The sequence below is a fragment of the Monodelphis domestica genome, chromosome 5, assembly GCF_027887165.1.
Source record: "Monodelphis domestica isolate mMonDom1 chromosome 5, mMonDom1.pri, whole genome shotgun sequence".
Classification (NCBI taxonomy): Eukaryota; Metazoa; Chordata; class Mammalia; order Didelphimorphia; family Didelphidae; genus Monodelphis; species Monodelphis domestica.
In genome coordinates, this window is record NC_077231.1 from 25,558,170 (window position 1) to 25,578,832 (window position 20,663).

Here is a 20,663-nt window from a genome sequence, read left to right on the forward strand (position 1 = left end):
AGAGAAAAGGAGGAAGCCTTTAGAAGAACTTAGAAGAACTAAGAACCTCTAAGTACTAAGAAACAATTTCTGAACATTTATAAAGATCTAAATGTCCTTGAAGACTTTTTGGCTCACTAGCCTTTTCTCTCTTTTTTACTAATAATTAAAGAGAATTTCAGATATGCAAGGATCTCAGTAGCCATCTAATCTAACTCATATTCAAAAAAGAATATGTTTCATCTTTAAAGAGCTCAGAATACCTCAAGTAGTAGGAGCCCACTGCCTTAGAGGCGACTAGGTGACACAGTGGCTAAGCACCAGACCTGGTCAGAGGTCAAATCTAGCCTCAGATACTTTACCTGTGGGACTCTGGGCAAGGCACTTAACTTTTCTCAGGCTCACTTTCCTCATCAGTAAAATGAGAATAATAATAGTACTGCTTCTCAGGGTAATTGTGGAAATGTAAGAATATTTGTAAAGTGCTTTGCAAACTCTAAAGTGATTTCATAAGTGTCAACTTGTTTTATTATTGCCTTCATAGGTGTCCCCTCCTTTAGGTCTTACTTAAACCTCAATTTCCTCTTTTCATCTTCCTGCTCATTATTCTTTTTTCTGTCTATTCGAGCTAAGCAGAACAAGTAAAGACTACTTCCACACAGCAATACCGTAATTACTCAGAGACTACTCTTATATGTCCTCTTTGTCTAATCATCTCCAGGCTAGAAATTCCCAGTTCTTTTAACTGCTTCACATAGGACATGGACTTGAAGACCTTCACCACCATTCACACTATAGGAAACTCTCCAAGTTACTATTTTCCTTCCTAAAATATGGTTCCCACAGCCAATTGAAGACTCTAGGTATGATCTGACCTCTTTATTCATCTTAACTCTTTCTGATTGCAATCACAAGCTTTCTCATCTGCTGTCTTTCTTGCCTCACATTGAGTTTACAGTCCACTGAGACATCCCGATCTTTTTCTAGCTATTCCTCTCTCAGCCTATACTTCTCAAGTTGAAAGCTTTACATTTCTCCCTGTGAAATTATCTGGTGTGGGCCAGGCTCCTGCTCTGTTCTCCTTTCATCTTCCTTACCTCATCTCCCTGTTCCCTGACTGTGGTTCCATAACTGCTCATGGTCCTCTGGTCCCTGACTCCTGACTCAAGCCATGAATTGTGAATCATATCCTGTCCTTAATGGGGAAAGATGTTGCTACTGAGCTCTAATGACTTAGTGATTCTTTTCTGTGGGGCTCGTTGTCAGCAAGGCAGTGATTTATTCCGTGGGCCTACAAAGCAGGCATTGGGAGTAGCTGGCATAGTCTTTTCCTTAAAAAAAAGCTCATCTGACTTCCAGTCAAGATGGCGGCTTAGAGAAAGCTAAAGTTCAGATCTCCGGAAAACCCTTCCTGACTGATCTCAAACTATAAGCTCCTAAGGCGCCGAAATTCAAAACGATCAACAGCATAGACCCTGGGAATCCTCCTCCTGGACCTGGACCTGGATCAAAAGGTACGGCCCCCCTCAAAAGCCAGAACCCGAGATCACTCAGATCTAAGGGGTAGGAGCGCCGAGTCCAAGGCTCCGGGAAGCCTCGGCCCCACCCCGCTCAGAGAGCAGGGTCTTCTGAAACAACAGCAACCCTCAGGGCGGGCAAGACAGCCTCACCAGCTGGATCCTGCTATCCAAGTCTCAGTGAAAGTCACTGCCCTCGGAGCTCCGGGAAGCCGCGACTCCTTCCCCAGCAGAGAGCAGGGTCGTCTGAAACAACAGCAACCCTCAGGGCCGACAAAACAGCCTCACGGCCAGCTATTCTGAAGGCAACTTCCGGAAAGCAACCCGACCCAGTCCAGTCGAGGGGGCACCTTAGCAGCAAGGAAGCAGATAGAGCCGGGGGAGAGTGTGGCCCCCAGGTCCGACCCTTCCATTCCAGGTCCAGTGAAAGTCATTGCGGGAAGGCATACTCAATTTAACCCAGGGAAAGCTCATAGAACCGACAATCTGCCCAGGACTAAAGCCTCTGAACACCAGACAGAGATAAGAAAAGCTAATCCTCCCCATTCAGAGATGGCAAACTCCACAGAAGCACAGAAGCTCCCAAATCCCAAGAAAAATAAGAAGAAAGGGGCGACTTTGGACACATTCTATGGAACCAAAATACAAAATACAGAGGAGATAGAAGACAATGCACAAGAAAATGCTCCGAAACCTTCCAAAGAAAATGGAAACTCTCCACAAACCCATGAAGAATTTGAATCAGAAATGACCAAAAAGATGGAAGCCTTCTGGGAGGAAAAGTGGGAAATAATGCAAAAGAAATTCAAGGATCTACAAAACCAGTTTGACCAAAGTGAAAAGGAAAACCAGGCTTTAAAGGCCAGAATCAGGCAGCTGGAAGACAACGATCGTGTAAAAGAGCAAGAATTAATAAAGCAAAGCCAAAATACCAAGAAATTAGAAGAGAACATAAAATATCTCACCGACAAGGTGACAGATCTGGAAAATAGAGGGAGAAGAGATAATTTAAGAATAATTGGACTTCCAGAAAAGCCAGAAATAAACACCAAACTCGACATCGTGATACAAGATATAATCAAAGAAAATTGCCCAGAGATTCTAGAACAAGAGGGTAATACAGCCACTGACAGAGGTCACAGAACACCTTCTACACTAAACCCCCAAAAGACAACTTCCAGGAATGTAATTGCCAAATTCCAAAGCTCTCAAACAAAAGAAAAAATCCTACAGGAAGCCAGAAAAAGACAATTTAGATATAAAGGAATGCCAATCAGGGTCACACAAGACCTTGCAAGTTCTATTCTGAATGATCGTAAGGCATGGAACATGATCTTCAGAAAGGCAAGAGAGCTGGGTCTTCAACCAAGAATCAGCTACCCAGCAAAACTGACTATATACTTCCAAGGGAAAGTATGGGCATTCAACAAAATAGAAGACTTCCAACTTTTTGCAAAGAAAAGACCAGAGCTCTGTGGAAAGTTTGATACCGAAAAACAAAGAGCAAGGAATGAATACCTGAAAAGGTAAATATTAAGGAAAGGGGGGAAAATGTTATCTTCTTCTTTTACTCAAACTCTCTTCTATAAGGACTACATCTCTATCAATCTATGTATACTAACATGTGGGGAAAATGCAATGTATAAATAGGGGGTAAAGAAAGACCAAATAGAATAATCTTTCTCACACAAAGATTCACATGGGAAGGGGAGGGGAAGAAAACTCCAATAAGAAGGAGAGGAAGAGAGGGTTTTTTACTTAAACCTTAATCTCAGGGAAATCAACTCTGAGAGGGAAAAACATCCAGATCCATTGGGATCTTGAATTCTATCTTACCCAACAAGGGTAGGGAGAAGGGAAAACCAAGGGGGGGAGGGGGAGAGGGAAAACAAAAAGGGAGGGAAAGAGAGGGGGGAGGGGGAGGGAACAAAAAGGGAGGGACTAAAAAGGGAAACATCAAGGGAGGGGACAAGGGGGACTGATTCAAAGTAAATCACTGGACTAAAAGGTAGAGCCGAAGAAGAAAAGGTTAGAATTAGGGAAGGGCTATCAAAATGCCAGGGAGTCCACAAATGACAATCATAACTTTGAACGTGAATGGGATGAACTCACCCATAAAACGTAGACGAATAGCAGAATGGATTAGAATCCAAAACCCTACCATATGCTGTCTTCAAGAAACACACATGAGGTGGGTTGACACCCACAAGGTCAGAATTAAAGGATGGAGTAAGACCTTCTGGGCCTCAACTGACAGAAAGAAGGCAGGAGTGGTAATCATGATATCTGATAAAGCCAAAGCAAAAATAGACCTGATCAAAAGGGATAGGGAAGGTAACTATATTTTGTTAAAAGGGACTTTAGACAATGAGGAAATATCATTAATCAACATGTATGCACCAAATAATATAGCACCCAAATTTCTAATGGAGAATTGAAGGAAGAAATAGACAGTAAAACCATATTAGTGGGAGACTTAAACCAACCATTATCAAATTTAGATAAATCAAATCAAAAAATAAATAAGAAAGAGGTAAAAGAAGTGAATGAAATCTTAGAAAAATTAGAATTAATAGACATATGGAGAAAAATAAATAGGGATAAAAAGGAATACACCTTCTTCTCAGCACCACATGGCACATTCACAAAAATTGACCATACATTAGGTCACAGAAACATAGCACACAAATGCAGAAAAGCAGAAATAATGAATGCAGCCTTCTCAGATCACAAGGCAATAAAAATAATGATTAGTAATGGTACATGGAAAACCAAATCTAAAACCAATTGGAAATTAAACAATATGATACTCAAAACCGTTTAGTTAAAGAAGAAATCATAGAAACAATTAATAATTTCATCGAGGAAAATGACAATGGTGAGACATCCTTTCAAACCTTTTGGGATGCAGCCAAAGTGGTAATCAGAGGTAAATTCATATCCCTGAATGCTTATATTAACAAACTAGGGAGAGCAGAGATCAATCAATTGGAAATGCAAATGAAAAAACTGGAAAGCAATCAAATTAAAACCCCCCAGCAGAAAACCAAACTAGAAATCCTAAAAATTAAGGGAGAAATTAATAAAATCGAAAGTGATAGAACTATTGATTTAATAAATAAGACAAGAAGCTGTTTCTTTGAAAAAACAAACAAAATAGACAAAGTACTGGTCAATCTAATTAAAAAAAGGAAGGAAGAAAAGCAAATTAACAGCATTAAAGATGAAAAGGGGGACAGCACCTCCGATGAAGAGGAAATTAAGGCAATCATTAGAAATTACTTTGCCCAATTATATGGCAATAAATACACCAATTTAGGAGATATGGATGAATATATACAAAAATACAGACTGCCTAGACTAACAGAAGAGGAAATAGAATTCTTAAATAATCCCATATCAGAAAATGAAATCCAACAAGCCATCAAAGAACTTCCTAAGAAAAAATCCCCAGGGCCTGATGGATTCACCAGTGAATTCTATCAAACATTCAGAGAACAGTTAATCCCAATACTATACAAACTATTTGACATAATATGCAAAGAGGGAGTTCTACCAAACTCCTTTTATGACACAAACATGGTACTGATTCCAAAACCAGGCAGGTCAAAAACAGAGAAAGAAAACTATAGACCAATCTCCCTAATGAATATAGATGCAAAAATCTTAAATAGGATACTAGCAAAAAGACTCCAGCAAGTGATTAGAAGGATCATTCACCATGATCAAGTAGGATTCATACCAGGGATGCAGGGCTGGTTCAACATTAGGAAAACCATCCACATAATTGACCACATCAACAAGCAAACCAACAAGAACCACATGATTATCTCAATAGACGCAGAAAAAGCATTTGATAAAATACAACACCCATTCCTATTAAAAACACTAGAAAGCATAGGAATAGAAGGGTCATTCCTAAAAATAATAAAAAGTATATATCTAAAACCATCAGCTAATATCATCTGCAATGGGGATAAACTAGAAGCCTTCCCAATAAGATCAGGAGTGAAACAAGGATGCCCATTATCACCTCTACTATTTGACATTGTACTAGAAACACTAGCAGTAGCAATTAGAGAAGAAAAAGAAATTGAAGGCATCAAAATAGGCAAGGAGGAGTCCAAGTTATCACTCTTTGCAGATGACATGATGGTCTACTTAAAGAATCCTAGAGATTCAACCAAAAAGCTAATTGAAATAATCAACAACTTTAGCAAAGTTGCAGGATACAAAATAAACCCACACAAATCATCAGCATTTTTATATTTCTCCAACACAGCTCAGCAGCAAGAACTAGAAAGAGAAATCCCATTCAAAATCACCTTAGACAAAATAAAATACCTAGGAATCTACCTCCCGAGACAAACACAGGAACTATATGAATTCAACTACAAAACACTCTCCACACAACTAAAACTAGACTTGAGCAATTGGAAAAACATTAACTGCTCATGGATAGGACGAGCCAATATAATAAAAATGACCATCCTACCCAAACTTATTTATCTATTTAGTGCCATACCCATTGAACTACCAAAATACTTCTTCACTGATTTAGAAAAAACCATAACAAAGTTCATTTGGAAGAACAAAAGATCAAGGATATCCAGGGAAATAATGAAAAAAAAAACCACATATGATGGGGGCCTTGCAGTCCCAGACCTTAAACTATATTACAAAGCAGCAGTCATCAAAACAATTTGGTACTGGCTAAGAAACAGAAAGGAAGATCAGTGGAATAGACTGGGGGAAAGCGACCTCAGCAAGACAGAATACGATAAACCCAAAGATCCCAACTTTTGGGACAAAAATCCACTATTTGATAAAAACTGCTGGGAAAATTGGAAGTCAGTGTGGGAGAGACTAGGAATAGATCAACATCTCACACCCTACACCAAGATAAATTCAAAATGGATGAGTGACTTAAACATAAAGAAGGAAACCATAAGTAAATTGGGTAAACACAGAATAGTATACATGTCAGACCTTTGGGAGGGGAAAGGCTTTAAAACCAAGCAAGACATAGAAAGAATCACAAAATGTAAAATAAATAATTTTGACTACATCAAACTAAAAAGCTTTTGTACAAACAAAACCAATGTAACTAAAATCAGAAGGGAAACAACAAATTGGGAAAAAATCTTCATAGAAACCTCTGACAAAGGTTTAATTACTCATACTTATAAAGAGCTAAATCAATTGTACAAAAAATCAAGCCATTCTCCAATTAATAAATGGGCAAGGGACATGGATAGGCAGTTCTCAGAAAAAGAAATCAAAACTATTAATAAGCACATGAAAAAGTGCTCTACATCTCTTATAATCAGAGAGATGCAAATCAAAACAACTCTGAGGTATCACCTCACACCTAGCAGATTGGCTAACATAACAGCAAAGGAAAGTAATGAATGCTGGAGGGGATGTGGCAAAGTGGGGACACTAATACATTGCTGGTGGAGTTGTGAACTGATCCAACCATTCTGGAGGGCAATTTGGAACTATGCCCAAAGGGCGACAAAAGAATATCTACCCTTTGATCCAGCCATAGCACTGCTGGGTCTGTACCCCAAAGAGATAATGGGGAGAAAGACATATACAAGAATATTCATAGTTGCCCTCTTTGTGGTGACAAAAATTGGAAAATGAGGGGATGCCCTTCAATTGGGGAATGGCTGAACAAACTGTGGTATATGTTGGTGATGGAATACTATTGTGCTAAAAGGAATAATAAAGTGGAGGAATTCCATGGAGACTGGAACGACCTCCAGGAAGTGATGCAGAGCGAGAGGAGCAGAACCAGGAGAACATTGTACACAGAGACTGATACACTGTGGTATAATCGAACGTAATGGACTTCTCCATTAGTGACGGTGTTAATGTCCCTGAACAATCTGCAGGGATCTAGGAGAAAAACACTATCCATAAGCAAAGGACAAACTATGGGAGTGGAAACACCGAGGAAAAGCAACTGCCTGACTACAGCGGTTGAGGGGACATGACAGAGGAGAGACTCTAAATGAACACTCTAATGCAAATACTATCAACAAAGCAATGGGTTCAAATCAAGAAAACATGTAATGCCCAGTGGATTTACGCGTCGGCTATGGGGGGTGGAGAGAGGAAAAGAAAATGATCTATGTCTTTAATGAATAATGCTTGGAAATGATCAAATAAAATATAATTTAAAAAAAAAAGCTCATCTGAGGCCTAATCTAACCATGGGTAGGTACCCGCTGTCTTCTTCCCTCTGCTTCTGTGGAAACTCCTTTTTATACTGTGGTGGAGATGCAGACATTTTTGTATCAGAGCCGTTAGCATTTGCTGCCACTTCTTTTTTCTTCTTTAAACCCTCTCCTGGCTTAGAATGGATAGGAAGTATTGGTTACAAGGTAGAAGAGCAGTATGTGCTGCTCAGATGGGGTGAGGTGTCTTGTCCAAGGTCATATAGCTAGGAAGTGTCAGAAGCCAGATTTGCACCTACGACTTCCCATCTCTAAGCCTGGTTCTCCATCCTCTGAGTCACCCGGCTGCCCTCTATCATTGCTTCTTGTAGGAACTTGCTACCCCCTCTTAGGAGCCTGTATTCCAATGGGAATAATTGAGACTTCCCACTAACATTGGGACCTCTGTGGAAATAGTCCCTCTCTCTTCTATTTGATTGCCCTTACAGGAGCCAGTATGGTACAGAGGGTAACGAACAGGGCAATACCCCCTCAGTTTTGAGACTATTGGAAATTTTTTTTGACATTTTTATTTGACTGTTTGTATTAAACATACTTTCATAGAGACAATTGTTGCCCTACCATCAGCTCAGTTCCACTGTTCCAGTAAAGCTCTGTCCTAATCTCTGTACATTTAAGAATCTTGTTTTTGTACCACTTTCTTTTTCAGATGTACCCCTTTCCTTCACAGAAATACATCCTATGTAAAAAGAATGCCAAATTAGCCAACTTAATTCAACTGTATATGCAAATGTATACCCATAGCTCTCAGCCTTTCTACTGTCTACCTCCAGGCCAAGCTTGCTCATTTCAGTTATTTTAGCATTCAGTGTCATTTTATTGTTCATCCCATTTATTTTATAGTGATTGTGTCTACTATTTTTCTGAGCCTGCTTACTTCACTTTATCACTTCACATAATCTTTTTTTTTTTTAAACCCTTACCTTCCGTCTTAGAGTCAATACTGTGTATTGGCTCCAAGGCAGAAGAGTGGTAAGGGCTAGGCAATGGGGGTCAAGTGACTTGCCCAGGGTCACACAGCTGGGAAGTGTCTGAGGCCAGATTTGAACCTAGGACCTCCCGTCTCTAGGACTGGCTCTTAATCCACGTCACTTCACATAATCTTACCATGTTTCTGTGACTTCTTTATCACTTTTTTCACCACAAAGTCATGGTCTCTGCACCAGTCTATTTAGCCATTTCACCATGGATGGATGCCTCCTTTGTTCCTCTTATCTTCCACAAAAAAGGTTTCCCGTAGAAGTATTGCCATAATTCTTGGTTAAGTTCAATACTATTTATGCTATACTTCAGACATATTAGGGGCAGCTGGGTGGCACAATACATAGAGAACCCTAGGCCTGGGGTCAGGAATACCCGAGTTCAAAAATAGCCTCAGATATTTACTAGCTATGTGACCTTGGGTAAGTCACTTAACCCTGTTTGCCTCAGTTTCCTCATTTGTAAAATGACCTTGAAAAGGAAATGGCAAACCACTTTAATATCTTTACCAAGAAAACCCTAAATGGAGTCACAAAGTTGAACACAACTAAACTGATAGGCTTTTATGGGTTAGCATAATATCATTGTTTCTAGGGGAAAATGCATTTCCGGTTGCAAACAAGTATTTTATAATCATCAATAGATTGGAATCTACAAAATCAAACCAAAATTTATGAGTCCCTAAAAGATAAGCCGAGCCCTATTTATGTGTGAATAAATAACCTGGGCAAACAAATACATGCTCATATTTAGGAACAGAGAATGTAGAAGGTAAAATTCACAATTTTCATTACACAAAAAACACATTTATATGGTTGATTTTTTTTACATTTATAAAGCATCTGGCCAAAACCAATCTTTGAGGTATAGGTAGTATTATCATTTCCATCTTATAGCTGTAGAATCTCAGACTTCAGAGAAGAAAAATGAGTTTTTTGTAATTGTTGGAGTCATGGAATAGCCATTTGATTCTATATACATAATTTTACTTGAAACTCGCAACAACCATCTAAAAATAGTGCAATGGTATTACAAATTATTGCAAAATATATTAATGCAAATTAAGTATGACATAGTTAATTAAATGTATTAACTTATATGATAAACTTTATGACTTTTTACATCTTAGAAAAGCTTTTATTATATAATATGACCTCCTTTTGCTGTGTCTAGAATTGGTTAGCATGGTTTATGATCAATCTTGGAATAGTGATTGGTTAATGTGTTAGTAATAGTTCACTTAAGAAGATTATTTACAAAATGACAAAAAGTTGTTTTTTGCTATTTTGTAAATAATCGCCTGATTCTGTTTATGTCACTCTGTATCAGTTTATAAAAATCTTCCCAAGTTTCTCTGAAACTCTTGTAATTTTTATGACATAATATTCTGTTACATTGACATGTATCCACTTCTTTGGCACCACAAAAAGAAATGTTTTTAAAATTTTTGTACATTAGAGACCTATTCATTTTTTTATTTCTTCGAAATGTCGGTGGTATCTCTGGGGCAAAAGTCATGTCCAGCATAGTACATTTTTGGATATAGTTCCAAATATTTTTGTAGAATTTGTAGAATTTCTGGTTTTTAATTTTAAATTTGTAGAATGTCTGGTTTAATTCATAGCTCTTCTATGAATGTATCAGTATACCTGTTTTTCCATAGCGCCACCCCCCCCCAAAACTTGTCATTCCCCCCCCCCTTTTTTTGGGTCAATTTTGCCAATCTCATGGATGTGAGGCAAAACCTCAGAGTTGTTTTAATTTGTATTCCTCTAATTATCAGTGATTTTGACCATTTTTAAAAATATGACTATTGAGTTCTAGGGTTTCTTCCACTGAAAACTGCCTGTTATTTCCTTTGACTGTCAATTGGGAAAAGGCTTTTATTCTTAAAATTTTGAATCTGTGTTTTATATGATTTGGTATTAAATGGACAAGATTTTGACATTTTTTAATTAATCATAAAACCACACTTCTTGTCACATTGTATAGTAAATCTCCAATATACCTTTGATAAACTGTCTACTTTTCCAGATTTAACCTTGATTTTAGCTTATAAGTTTTCAGTGGGGTTTAAGTTAGACCTATTTCCAGGCCACTGAAACATTTATCTTTTTCACTTGGGTAGATTTTTTTCTCTTTCATGTTGTATGGAGGGTATATTACCATGATATATTCCATTTTTATTTGTGAATTCCTGTAATTCTGGAACAGATCCCATATTTATCATAGTTCATTCTCTCAATGGGGATAAGATTTCTAAGACCAATAAATGTAAAAAAAAGTCTCCAAAATATTTTAGGGGTTTATGTGTGTGAATAGTTTATAGTTTGGTATCATACCCATATTTCACAGGTTCACCTGGACTACTTTTGATCATTTTGGTATTAGAATTGAATAAAAACACGAGTTTTGTCAGTAAAAATTACATTTTTCCTATCTTCAGTGCAACAATCTTTATTTGGTCTCACTTATGACAAGCATTTTTTCTTTATAGTTATGTTGAGTAGCTTTAAAAAAAAAACTGTTCTTGATATTGTTCCATCTTCAGGAACCCTACAATGTACTGTAGAGGAATGAGGAGCAGTCTCTCCAGCAGTCAAAAACTTTCTCTTTGTTGAGGATTCTTTAAACTATTTTACAGTGGTAGTTTTTCAGTCCTTGGCATTGTGTCCACCCCCCTCACTATCTCCTTACCTCCATTTTTGACCATACTTTCCTCTATGCTTCAGTTCAGCTATTTCTGGCTCATTGTAGACTTGAATGATACTTGAGCTTGACTTTCCCACACCAGCAGCTGCAGCAATATCTCTTAGCAGTCATTATAATAAGTGTGCTGTTTTAAAGCAATGGCTTTTACACATTTTCTTTGGATTAATATATGTTCTTAAAAACTATAGATTTTTTTTTAAATTACAAAAGAAAGCAATGAAATCTATATGGCATGAGCACCAGCTGCGGAAAGCAACTCAGTTCACTTTTGTTTGTTCAAGGTCAGATGTCCTGTACCAGTGGTAGGACAAGTACATGGCCATGGCCATCACCACCAAGCTAGGCCCAAGTAATCAGTATACTACTGGAGTCATCATTTTGATTCCTCAAGTTCAGACAGGTTCAATGACTTAGCTGGTCACTCTTGGCACTGTGGGGTTGCCAGTCAGCTCTGGGTGCCTTTGGAGAACGTGCTATAACTATCATTCTAATATCTCTGACTCTCATGATGACTTATTCAATTGGGGTTAAGTTACTTGTCCAAGGCTACACAGCCCTAGGTGCTTTTTAAATAGGTTCCACAGCTATAGATTGTATTGGTTGACCCAAGAGGAGGATGCCCACATGTTGATTTATTTTCCCCTGGCTTTTTAAAATCTAATAATTAATTAATTAATTAATGTTCCATGGTTACATGATTCATGTTCTTACCTTACCCTCCCCACACCCCTCCCATAGCTGACACACAATTCCACTGGTTCTGGCTTTAATGATTTCTTTCTGCCTTTTTTGCAGAGACGGGCTTCCAACCATGGACATGCCAGAAAAAGAGCCAAGGTGAGAGAGCCACAGCTGCTGCCTTCTTTCCAAGGGCATCAATCTCCATTACTGTCATTCACCTCATCACAACTAGCTATTTTTCAGTTGTCCTGGGGAAAGCTTTCTCATCTTTTCTCTAAGCTTCCCCAGCTATGCCCAGGATATTGTAGCTCTTGGTGTTCTCTGTTATCTTGGCATAGTTAGAGTATTGTTCCATTGCTGAGAAGAAGCAGCCTACCAATAACCAACCTCCACAGAGCTAGAGTGAGTTGTGCTGGTTCTTTTGGAATTCCATCTCACCAGTGGCCTTCAGGAATATGGTAGCTACATACATTTTTCCTTGCAATTAATCATGTCCCCATTTTATAAGAGAAGAGTCAACAATTTTAAATGTCTTAGTGATATAGAGATTATTAGGGAGTGTGTGTGTGTGTGTGTGAGAGAGACAGACAGACAGACAGAAAGAGTGACAGAGAGAGACAGAGAGAGAGAGAACATACATGCTTCTGTAAGTGGGGGTGTACATGTACATGTACATGTCCACAAGCCAGGTAATGTACTAGTTGGTTTTATTTAATTATTTGGCTTTCTTATAAGGGAGGATTTCAGGGTGGGCATGGAATTAGACCAGGAATTGGCTGGTATAAAAAAGTAAAGACATTAAATCTTTATTTTAAAAGCTAATACATAGGGGGCAGCTGGGTAGCTCAGTGGATTGAGAGCCAGGCCTAGATATGGGATGTCTTGGGTTCAAATCTGGCCTCAGACACTTCCCAGCTGTATGACCCTGGGCAAGTCACTTAACCCCCATGGCCTAGCCCTTACCACGCTTCTGCCTTGGAACCAATACAGAGTATTGAGTCTAAGACAGAAGGTAAGGTTTTTTTTACTATTTAAAAAAAAAAAGCTAGTACATAACTTTTTTGCTACAGGTTGAAGAATGGAACAAATTGGTTTTTGTAGCAGACTACATAAGAGTGATAAGGGTGGTGATAATATATTTTGCTCCAGCCCTATGTGTTGTGATGAACTCTTAATATTGAAGCTCTCTCTACCAATATAAAACAAAAATTCGTTTGAATCCATAGTCTTAGAGAATATTTGGAGTACTAAGTGGTTGTGATTTGCTAGGGGTATACTAGAACCAGCTTAGATCTACACATGAGAACTGATTGTCAAATATTCAGTGTGAGCATTTGTACCTTAGAAATTGGTAAATACCACAAAATGAGACTTGATTTGTTTTTCCCTTGAGTGTCTAGACTTGAGAAAAAGTGATGGAGCAAATGTTAATATAAACTAAACTTAAATGTGTATTGTATATACATAAAAGGCAGTGATGATGAACCTTTTAGGATGCTGAGTGCCCAAACTGCAACCTTCATGCCATATGTGAGCCACCCCTTACCCTGAACAGGGAAGGGAGGAAGCCTTGCCATTGGGCTACTGGGCAGAGGGGTGGGGAATATTTCCCCCTCTGGCACACATTTCATAGGTTCGCCAGCATGAATGGGGGGGGGCAGAAACAGCTGTAAAACATTTACTAGTGTACCCCTGCATATGACTACCTTAAAGCCAGTATATGTTAAAAGAGTTGAAGACTTGAACCTAAGTCTTCTTAATGTCAGTCAAGATTGGTCCTCAATCTACAACATGACATCTCAGGGTCACACAGTTGTCTGGAAGGTTCAATTTTCACTTTTCTTGTTAATTATATTTAAAAAAAAACAACAATAAAAAAACAAACATACATTTGATTCTAGTGCAGAATGTTGCTTTAACAACTCTATTCCAGTAGGGTGTTTCCCATGCTTAAGTTAGGAACATACAAGATTGGAGGTCATGAAAGATGGAGAAACAGAAATCACTTTGTTCAGCAGCTGTGATTATAAGTTTCAAGTGAGACATAGCTGTTGGAGGTGTTAGCCAGGACATCTAGCAGTACAGATAGTCAAGGGGTTTCCTGTAGATAAGGCCCTCCAGATGTTCTCTGTTGGGGCCATTGTGACCTCCATCTTATAACTACTCCTGAGTTTGTCACAACTGTCTACACAGGAGAACTTAAGTGGATGAAGAATGCACAGCTGTTGTCCAGACAATGATATGCTGTTGGATGGACAGCTTGTAACACCATGCACTAAATGGAGTAGAGAGGCTTCCATAGGTACACATTATGAATTAAAACACATATGGACATTGAATAGGCTTAGAATTGAGTAGGAAGAGCAAGATAGCATTTGGGAAAATATGCAGGGCTTTTCTACTCCAGCTTCCCCTTAAAACAGAGCCTTGCTTCTTAAAACAACAGCATTTTTCCATATAATTAAGAAGTGTGGAATGACAAAGTTAATGAAGAATGAGTTCTGAGTCTCCCAAAGGAGAGTGGAAAAACATATGCTAGATATTAGCATACTGCAGAACCATACAACATTGAGAAATTGTTCAAAGGAGGCTTAAAAGTTATCACAGACCTGGATGACAGAAAAAGGAAGTAGGGTGGCAGTGATCCTCCACGTCAGGCAGATCCCCTGGGTACTCCAGGGGCAGCTAGGCTGGGCCCAGAGGACAAGCCTCACTAGGGTGGGGATACCCATGGAGGACTCTGATTCCTCACTTGCGAGTGTGCTTCACAGCCACCACCCTGCTCTTCCTCCTGACCTCCCTGAGTGCCGTGTCCGCAAGGATCTGCCAGCATCTGGTTTTAAGTGTTTCTTACTTTTATCTCTAAAACCAGCTGAGCTCTCTCCGTCTTTTCCTGATACCTTCACAGGTAAGTGGCCATCTGTTCCCAGACACACATCCTAAAGGAATCTTCAGATCTTCCTTGTTAGTGAACTTTGAATAGACCCTAAAACCCTTAGGCTCACAGACCCTCAAAAAATGACTTGTCTAAGATCAGCTGGACTCGGAGGTAGTAGGTAACACCTTGGTCCCCATGGAGCTGGAACCTCTGAAAAAGAAGTCATGTCTGTAATACATAGTAAAGAAGACATTAAAGCTTAGGAAGCTATCTTTAAAGCTGCCTAAGGAAAGAAACAAACAAGCTGCCAGAACTTTGCGAAGTAAGTGCTTTACAAATACCACATTTGATCCTCTCAACAAGGTTCTGTTGAGGAAACCAAGACAGATGGAGGTGAAGAGACACCTAAGGTCACACAGCCAGTAAGCTTCTCAGACAGGATTTGAACTTGGGTCCTCCTGTCTCCAGTTCTATTGCTCTATCCATTGTGCTGCTTGGTGGCTTCTAGGAGGGATCTTTTACAGCTCTATAGGAATCTGAATATAGATTTAGAGGCCCATAGTATCCTATTCCCAGGGTCTCCATCAAGTGTAAAGAATATTCTTTAGTTTCTTTTGAATGTGTGTGGGTTTCCATCTCCTGGCCCCAGTATGCTTGGATTATCATAGACATTCATTTGAAGAAGGAGTTGCCACCAAATAAAAAGATTGGAATGAGTTGGCAGCCTTGATCTAGTAACCTCATTTTAAAACATCTCAATCCCAGGGACTCCTCATTCCTATTGCTACAATAACTGGCTCTAATTTACTTCTCTCTCAAATTAATTTATAAACATTTTATATTGGCTTATTTTTATCCAGGTTGTGTTTTCTCCCTCCACACCTCACAGTGTAAGCTGCTGCTGCTTCTTTTTTTTAAACCTTTACCTTCTATCTTGGAGCCAATACCGTATATTGGCTCTAAGGCAGAAGAGTGGTAAGGGCTAGGCCATGGGGGTTAAGTGACTTGCCCAGGGTCACACAGCTGGAAAGTGTCTGAGGTCAGATTTGAACCTAGGACCTCCCGTCTTTAGGCCTGGCTCTCAATCCACTGAGCCACCCAGCTGCCCCCACAGCGTAAGCTTCTTAAGGACAGGGATTGTTGGGTTTTAATATTTCTATCCCTACAGCCTAGCAATACCAGCAGTGGGGTGGAGTAGGGAGACTTAATAGAACTTGTTGAGTTGTATTGGGTAGACTCTTTTTCAGATTTGCACAAGGAAAATGAACACATGACAAGATGAAATGGATTTAGGAAGGATGAACAGATTGCAGCCTGTATTACTAGAAGAAGTACCCATTGATTAAATCATAGATCCATTGCAATATCTTTTGGTGTAGAGCTTACTTCACATGGGCCACCTTCCTATATTCTTGCTGAGAACCCATAGGAGAACAGTGATTTGGAGAAATGGTTTTCAGAATAAATTGTTTGAATCCGGGGCTATCCAATTTATAAACTACCCCAGGCAGCCTAGAATTTTTAAACATGGCAGTGGAGTGGAGGTCATTCATACCTTCCTTTAGCTGTTCTTTATTATCCTCTGGTCACTTCTCAGACTGTATGCATTTTGGGACTTTTCTTTGTGGGCCTGGATTTGGGGCACAGATAATTAGATTAAGTTATTTCTCAACCATTGCTGTAGTCATTGCTGAAGTGGCCCTTAAAAGCAGTAAACCTGTACAGACTTGTACAAAAAGGAGCTAGTTTGTGAAAAGATTTTGCCTATGAGGTGTTGATAAAACCATACAGCACCCTTCAATTCTTGGTGGGCTGGGTCTCAGATTGTGCATTTCTTGATTTTTTTCTATAGTCTAACTCTAAACTGAAGCTTGTACGGAGCCTGGCAGTCTGTGAGGAATCTTCTGCCCCTTTTGTTGATGGATCGCTGGAAACCCAGGTAGGTTCTCTCCAGGAAGAAGAATAGCTTCTGAATTTGGTAACTTCTTAGTTAGGCCAAGAAATTAATGTGAATGTCTAACTTGAAAGTCAGAGGAAGGAGGAGATGTTCTGCAGCTGCTGTAGCCATACTTACTAAGCAGAGTGGATGGACCACCCAGGATGTTCAAGTCAAGGAAATCTCAGAGTTAGGAGACAAGTTTTCCTGCCAACAATCTTTTCTCCTTCCCCTGTGCAGTTAGGGCCTTCTTCATTCAATTGCAGTTAATAAGGACCGTGTGTATACCCAGAGTTCTTCCCTTAGCACAGAGGTTCTCAACCTCTCCATTTGTAGCAATGAGAATACATGATGCATATCAGGTATTTACATTCCGAATCATAAGTGTAGCAAAATTACAGTTTTGAAGTAGCCACCAAAATAATTTTTTGGTTTGGGGTCACCGCAACATGAGGAAGTGTATTGCGGAGTCACGGCATTAGAAAGGTTGAGAACCACTGCCTTAGCAGAAGACAGAGATAACCAGTAGGAAGAACTTGGCTTCAACCCTAAACCTAAGAGGGATTGTTTCTTAATAGAATGAAAAAAAGAATGATAAACATACTCTTTTCTATAGGAAAGATCACTTTCAGATTAACTTTTGTCAAAATCTTCAATTTAGAGTCCTTTCCTTCATTGACTATGCTCTTTTCATCCTTCTTCCCAGGATATAATTCAATTGCATATCAGTTGCCCCTCTGACAAAGAGGAAGAGAAGTCCATGAAAGATGGCTCTGAAAAGGAAGACAAAGACAAAAATAAAGAAAAGGTTCCAAGGAAAATGCTGTCTAGAGGTGAGATATTCTCTCTCCTTCCTCGGAAACTGCCTGAAAAAGTCTTCCCCTTCACAACTTGGCTCCTCTCTTTCTAAGGCCTTGATCTCAACCGGCATTATGTGCTCAATTTGAAGTATCCTGCCAACTACATGGCTCCTTTGGGGGAGATTACTTTCTTTTCCTTCTTCTCTTACTCTACTACCCCTAAATTTCAGGCCTCCTGCAAGGAGACTACCTCAGAGGAAGAGGTTTCAGGAAATTCTGATTTATGTTTTAGTACTGATATTATACTAATACTAATAACAGTAACCTGAATGATGCCAGGTAATCATAGAATTATTTACATTTGATTTTTGAATGCAGAATGAATGATATGAAACTTTAAGTAAAGTTACCTTTCTAATTATTCTATTCTTTTAAATTTCTTGCCTGAGGATAAGGTATTCCCAAGGCTTATTAAGTGATAAGAAAAAGGCATTCCAGATTAAAAATGTTCTGTTGATCCACTTTGTGAATGAACTATGTGCAGTTATTCAGTATTGTTTATTTGCTCAGACTCTGAAGTTGGAACACCGATCTACTCCCCACCCCAAGTTGGAAACAAAGCCTATTCTGGAGTGTTCGGGACATTCGGTTACATACTGAGGAGTCAGGAGGTGTTTTTGTCTGACAGGGCTACAACACTGTGGTATAGATTTCATTCGTGTCACAGAAAATCTCCGACCAGCCAGCCTGTTGGAAAACCAAAACATTGTATTCTTTGGTTTTGCTGTTCTTAATCCTTCACTGTATAAGCCTTCTCACCTGGCCTAGTAAGGGCTATTATATAGAGTCAATGGTCTGTTTCTTATTTTATGTGTTTTTATTATTGTGATTCCAGACTCCAGTCAAGAATATACAGACTCCACTGGAATAGACCTACATGAATTTCTAGTAAATACACTGAAAAAAAACCCAAGGTAACCAGAGTGTTTGAAGATGGGGTAGAACTAGGGTAAGGGGTGGGCCATCGTGGTGGAGGAAAAATAGAGAAACTGAGTCCAGAATCTCTTTAGAGTAGAGTTAATGAAGTTGAATTTTGTGAAGAATTTGTAATTACCAACCTGAGATTACTGATTTTGGGGGGGAAGGAAATCTATGGAGGAAGTGTGACTTAAGAGGGAAGAGTAAAAATAAAGTCATAGAACTTTCACAGAGAACATAGACGTTTTTAAAAAATGATTTTATGTGACAAGTTGGGCCTCTTTAATTGAATAAAAATCCTATAAATAACCATCAAAGCAATGTAGAACAATGTTATAAAATAATTAAATGTGTGCTTATATTCATCTGGCCACCAGCAGGATTAAATTATGTATCCCAAAAGAACATTAACACTGGCATCAAAAACAAAGTAAAGGGAGCAGCTAGGTGACTCAGTAGATTCAGAGCCAGGCCTGCAGGTGGGAGGTTCCTGGGTTCAAGTCTGGCCTCTGAGACCTCCTTTCTATGTGACCCTGGACAAATCACTTGACACCCATTGCCTAGCCCGTACCACTCTTCTGCCTTAGAACCAATACACAGTATTGATTCTAAGATGAAAGGTAAGGTTAAAAAAAAAAGTGAACATATTAGGTGGTTTTACTTTTTTTATTTTTTAAACCCAGTAGCATAGACTGGTGAAACCTGGGATAGCTTTTGTGTCTTCACCTGCTAAGGAGGATTGAAAAATGTTCATCATCTGTGTCTTCTGAGAGTTATGTTTTCTTTCTTTTAAACAATTATAATCTTTTATAAAAATCTCTTATACAGGGACAGAATGATGCTGCTAAAGTTAGAACAAGAGATTCTGGAATTTATTAATGACAACAAGTAAGTAGCATATGTATGAATAACATTTGTGTTGGGGGGAGGAGGTCGTTGGAGGAAAAAAGTCTTAGACCACTTCTTTGGATGCTATATTTTAACCTTAAAATATGAATTGTAAAGTAGCTGCTCACTAACCACCCAAAGGGAAGAAGCAGCCAAAATATGTTGTATTGGCCACCAAAAGTTTTTTGCCCCTTTTTCCAGCTACAACATAGACCAGAAACAAAAATCAGTTCTTTCTTTTCATCATTCCCTGCCCTGTATTCTACTGAGCTTTTATTAGTTGGCTTCTCTCTGTTTCCTGAATATGCTTTTTCTCTGGGCCTTTGCCATAATGAGCCCCAATCTTGAATATATTGACATAGAGTAAAGTGTTTTGGCAAAAGAGATGTAGGAAGAGCCTATTATTTCACACTGAATGTATCTCTCCTTATAATATAGTTCTTCTTTTTCTTAGAGAACTAGCTGGTTCTGATACTTAAAACAAAAAGTCACATCTCTCAAATTGATTTTTTTCCCCTTTTGCGTTCTTTTATTCTCTTCCCTACCTTGGGACTGTTCCCAGTAACCAGTTCAAGAAATTTCCTCAGATGACCTCATATCACCGGATGCTATTACACCGGGTTGCTGCCTACTTTGGAATGGACCACAATGTTGACCAAACTGGAAAAGCTGTCATCATCAACAAAACCAGTAATACAAGGATGTAAGCAGGGGGCAAACACTAGAAAGGCTCTCTTTGCCTGGGAAGACAGACATAGGGTCAGGGTGTTTGTGTGTTAAGAGAAGGGCACCCTGTCAATCCTGCCTGGACCTGTCACATCTGTTCCCAAGCTCCTTTTCCCTTGTTTTGGTTCTGTAGAGTTTTCAGTAGTCTTGTTTTAGTTTGAACTTTTTGAGCCACATCGCAAGTAGCAGGCAGAGTATATAACATAAATGAACTTTCTTTAGAAGATGGACCCACACTTTTTAGCCTAGATTCTCCTGTGATATTACAGGTGTAACCCCAGGATGAGAAAAGCAATACAGGGATAAAAGAATGGTTTCTAAATGTTCTAAGGATATCCCTAA

General features: G+C 39.0%; 1 protein-coding gene across 16 annotated transcripts in view; it reads left to right on the forward strand.

Annotated features, from left to right (window-relative positions):
* The window catches only part of R3HDM2 (R3H domain containing 2), a 178,140-nt gene that overhangs the window by 126,028 nt on the left and 31,449 nt on the right, over window positions 1-20,663 (forward strand). For all 16 annotated transcript variants that reach the window (XM_056797792.1, XM_056797801.1, XM_056797789.1 and 13 more), the window contains 6 exons: window positions 12,230-12,271; window positions 16,846-16,932; window positions 17,636-17,762; window positions 18,625-18,703; window positions 19,536-19,595; window positions 20,158-20,298. In XM_056797792.1, the coding sequence (XP_056653770.1) occupies window positions 12,230-12,271; window positions 16,846-16,932; window positions 17,636-17,762; window positions 18,625-18,703; window positions 19,536-19,595; window positions 20,158-20,298 (536 nt within the window). The remainder of the gene's footprint in view (window positions 1-12,229; window positions 12,272-16,845; window positions 16,933-17,635; window positions 17,763-18,624; window positions 18,704-19,535; window positions 19,596-20,157; window positions 20,299-20,663) is intronic.